The 4903-nt window shown below is 43.1% G+C and overlaps 1 protein-coding gene across 1 annotated transcript in view; it reads right to left on the bottom strand.

The window, feature by feature from the left end:
* T265_14700 (hypothetical protein) overlaps window positions 1-328 on the bottom strand; it is a gene marked incomplete at both ends in the record, with an annotated part of 2697 nt that extends 2369 nt beyond the window's left edge. Inside the window, one exon of the mRNA XM_009174850.1 lies at window positions 236-328. Coding sequence (XP_009173114.1) covers window positions 236-328 — 93 coding nt within the window. The remainder of the gene's footprint in view (window positions 1-235) is intronic.
* Window positions 329-4903: the final 4575 nt, after the last annotated feature.

A 4903-nucleotide genomic window follows, 5' to 3' on the forward strand; every position in this document is an offset into this window, starting at 1 on the left:
GATTAATAAGCTGCAATTTCTGCCTATTCGCTATCGTTTTGCTCACTGACCCAGTCCTTGAGACATCAATAACTTCGAATCGCCACCGTTTCGTTCATAAGTGGCATAAGTTTGGACCTAAGATGTTCCAGAGTTATAATTAACAAATTAGGAAGCAGTTGTTGAATTGTATTGCTTCAAATGTGTATCAGGCCAGGGCGAGATGACCCGGTGGTTAGAGGGCGCATTTACTGACCGGAAGGCCTGTGGTTCGAACCCGACCTCTGCCTGTATACTTCCCCTGTCTAGGCTTGGGCAACCTGATTGTATCCCAGCTCTCGTGCTTCATTCGGGTGGCATGACAGCTGAGCACTGAAAGGGGGTGTGATAGCTAAACGAGTATCTTTAGCAGACGACAAGGTTGCATGCTTTGAAATAAAAACAAGACATGTCGCATAAAATAGTGGATTTTTATGCCTCACGAAAAGGTTTGTACATGATGTTTGAAACTGCTTCAGATTTCATCTGATGCACACCGATCGCTTGTGTACTATAAAATCAACAACCAGCTTCTCTTGGTTGCTACTAAAAAACTGCGCTAGTTTGCTTTCGAATGCCCTTTATCGACAGATGAACTTTGGTTCAAGAATCCACTTGTCCACTGATCATGCAACTTGCATTGAATGTGATCTGGGCTTCATAGTAATTCTAAAACCGAATATTAACGAACGAGCGGTCGTGGTTGCTCCCCTTGCGAACTCACTGCTCAACACACCCGCGAGATGATATTCGCATGGCGGTTTTCTCGTCTCATCTCTTATACTTAATTCTGTGCGCTGATTCTCTTTTCATATGCTTCACGTAACTCCAATGCATTTAGTAATGAAAAACCAAGCATTTGTTGGTTAGATGAGTGACAAGCTGCTAAAATTGTTGAACTGAAACAATGGACAAACGCAATCCCCTTAAAATTACTGTTTTAGGCATAGTTCTAGACGAGTGGTCATGTCGAAATCCTCTTCAAGCTTTGTAGCTTATAAAACGTTCATTCTTGAGCTTCGTCCGCCAATCTACTGCATAAGGATATTGCTTGTGGGTCACTTCTTCCCAATCAGGATTCAGTCTTTGCAAGGCAATCCGTTTCAGTCCGGCTTCACATTTTTCATTTTATTGAAATGGGTAAAGTGTTGCAAGTGGAGTTCCGCTCCAAGGCAGTTTCTGTGGAACAGATTTTCTCTTGTGTGTGAATTACCCTGGCACCCGTTACCTCAGTCCCTATTGCCGTACAAACTTGAGAGAGGCTGAGGCCTGAGAGGCTGATTGAAGCATATACAATCCCATAGAACTTTGTTTGTTGATATATGGATACCAATCGATTAGATTTTCTATCGTCTAGTCCGGTTTCCTGACAGAAATAGGGCATCTTCGCGCCAAGACCCCAACCCCTTTTCCGTTTACTCTCTCCTCAAGCACTCTTCTCAGTTTCTTCATGGTTTTATGGCATTTTGGCACCAGAGTGCATCACTGGTATATTACTGTCAGTGATGATGTGATGAATGACTTGGTTTCCAGTCTGTCACCATCCCATGACACGAACTAAGTTAAACACGGAATCAGTCTCCCACTAAGAGGTAGTGCCCTGGATACCGTATTGCTTGTGAGAGAGTAATGTGAGGGAAGTCGCATTCGGCACTTGTTGACCTTCAGAATAGCGATGTTTTACTGGTTACTGCCCAAACGCTTTGCGCTCCACTACAGTCCCTGACAGGTTTTGTTCACGTGCAACAATAACTTTCGTACCGCTGGTATTCCTGTTGGTAAAAAGGCGTGGGAATTCACCTGGGTGTCCGATTAGTCTATGGCGGGTAATTCACTGAGTCCAACCCTAAAAAATACCGGTGTCGACAAATCAAGTACCACTTGCATAACTTTGTCAGGGCGAATTTTCAGGACGGCACCTGCTAATCATAGATGCAAATATGTCAATTGTGTGTGTAGTGACAGAACAATCAAACTAACTGCAGGTGTGGTTACCTTTTGAAAATGAAACAAATGGGAGGACGGCAATAGAACTATTAATTTGAGAACTGATCCTAAAGTTAGAGTAAAACCAATTTCAAGATATATTTAAGTGCATAAACAGCAGTGACTATTTCAAACACTTTTGTCAACAGTAAACCTAACTTATGGGTGGAAGCATTAGGAGAAATCAAGTTCGTTAATAAGTGCTACAGTTGAGACATTAGGTTTACACATTTGGGCCGGGATAGGTTGAATTTTACGCATATGTCTTTCCGAGCTCACTGATCTGATCAATGGAGCGTCACACTCAAAGACAACACAGTGAGAGGGGGGGACTCTTCTACTAGTTCCAACATTCGGATGCTGTGTTCACCTTTACAAACTTGTTTGAGTGACGTCAACGCTCAACGATCGATGAAGGTGCACCCCTTCCTCTACTGAGAGCTTTAAATTTCTGTCGTGCTTTGATGCGCAGTGTGTGTGCGCGCGTGAACCTTACGTGTTGTTCAAAAGTGTTCGAAACGGCGTACGATCCCGCGTGAGTTGTCTCTTTTTTCTCATTTAGGTTTCCTTGTTTAGTCTGGAATTTTTCGACGTCTTTGGTTATTTCCTTCTTGGCGTTTCCCGTATTTTGTGTCACGTCAGCACTGCGGGCTGCTCACGCCAGATAGAATATTTACAGTTTACTAAGATTCGTTCACACGGTTGAAATAGTGATCTACGGACTCGTTAACTTGTGTCAACGGAACTAAGCAGTTGTCTTTTTACAATTCACCAACTTGTTCAGCTTAGAAAATATCTAGCGACAAAGTTCAAAGTATTCACAAACCATCAGGTATTTGATTCCGCCGGCTATTCTTCTATTAGTAAACTTCTCATGTTTTGAAAATTAGGCATTCCGCCCACGGACGGCGGTCAGGTCAAGGTGAATTCCATTTCGAATTGGCATCGCACGACATCCCCAATCCGCTTTTTGGGTGCAGGAACTTGATCTTACGTGTGTGTGAAACATCACGACTCCTCTGATGTCTTGTTTCGGGGTTACTGAGCTTATTTCGGTTGCTTTTACGGGAGGAGCTAGTACTAGGTGACCGGGAACCAAGCTGCACCCAATGGATGCGCTGAGATAAATTATTTGCCTCTAAGAAATTCCATTTGGTAATTATCCGGGATGCCATCTGTCCATTTTCTTGATCTACCATGCCACCTCTCAGTATTCATGACAAATTACCATTTTTACGGCATTGTTTTGTCACGCGACACATAAGTTAGCCTGTTTGTGAAGATTAGTGTCTTTAGCCCTTATTGACCGAATCACGGTGGTCGCTGCGTGGGGGAGGGGTAGCTTATTGGTTTCAGGCTGTCAACCAGTTTACACGGATGTCGTAGCCCAGTTCCCTATGTTCAGTACTCTAACCTAATGGTATTCCAAACATTTTGGCTCAAACAGAATTGTGAATGTGTACAATATTCCCCGCAATGACGATGGGTAGTACAATAATCGTTCGACTGAAGCACCCTTCCGGTGTCTGGCTGCATTCCATCTGTGGGATGCTCGAGGGCCGAGATATTATCAGGGTACCCAAGCCTAGACAAAGGCAAAGGTTGGGTTCGAAACGCGGACCTTCCGGCCAATAAGTTCATGCCTCAATCACTGAGATTCTTCGAACCCGGAGTAGGGAAGAAGCTGTATCCTTACAATGGCAATGGAGATGTTAATTTGTAGAACTTCCTTACGAAGTCGACATGATGTCAGATTCTAGGTGTATCGAGGAATCTGGCCAGAGTTGACGCAATCCCAAACACATTTTTCAACTGCAAACGTCAATTATGATTATGTTACCAATACAGTACATGCATTAAGTATGTGCCGATTAAACAATATGACTAGGCGCATGGTACTCGGTCGAATTATATTGTTTCGCTGGTTTGTTATGCAGTCGGTTTATGTTGTAAAACTGAGAGACACTGTAGGTATGTTTCACCGTTACTGAGTACATTCCACAAACCTGTAGGGCGATTGGGACCCCACATCTTCAGGCTAGTAATTGAACACTGAAGGTTCAGCGTTGTGTAGCCGATCAACTAAAAAGGGTCAGGTTAGAAGGACAAGACAAGCACAGTCCTGCCATACCCCGTAACCGGTAGAAGAATCGAAGAAGGGTTTAGAGCAAATGACATGATCAAACTCCTAAATAAACGATCTCGCCTCCACTCGAGAACATCCAGGCTGATAAAGAATAAACCTAAAACTCACTTTCTGGTCCACTAACAGTTTTCTACAATCGGTTCACGTTAATATAATCGTATTCTTCTGTACAGATTCGTATCAACAGCCAAACTTCTGTAATTTTTCCTTTGGTTCATCTGACGAAGCTGGCCACTCATCGCCAAATGGACCATGTAATAGTTGGTTTCGGGAAGACTTTCTGACATCCTGTGTCCCGGATAAGGTTTTGAGATAAAACAACAGATTTGAGCCGATGGGGTTCACTGGCGCATTCAAAAAGCGCATTAATCACTAAGAAGTTTTCACAATCCTTCCATGTGCTGTGGTATCGATCACCGTACTTCGACAGAATGTCTTGCCAGTGTTAAACTGTTACAACAGTCTGCACGCTTTTGATGCTCTATTTTCCCTATACTTTACGTCCCTTCACGGCACTATTGAGCTTCTGGCAGTGATACTAAGATTAGTTTATCAAGAAAGCACCTTCAGTAGGTTAGATGTATCTTCCAGAATACTTTATCTATCAGGTGACTTGATAGTGCGCGGGGGAGACCATGTCGGGCCATTCGTTTAAAATCACCAAAATCAACTGATTTTCAACAGGTTACTTTTCACCCTAGACCGTTCGTAGTTTTTTTTTCATTTAACATAACTGAAATTTTCCAAATACTC

The sequence above is a fragment of the Opisthorchis viverrini genome (assembly GCF_000715545.1).
Source record: "Opisthorchis viverrini unplaced genomic scaffold opera_v5_247, whole genome shotgun sequence".
NCBI lineage: Eukaryota > Metazoa > Platyhelminthes > Trematoda > Opisthorchiida > Opisthorchiidae > Opisthorchis > Opisthorchis viverrini.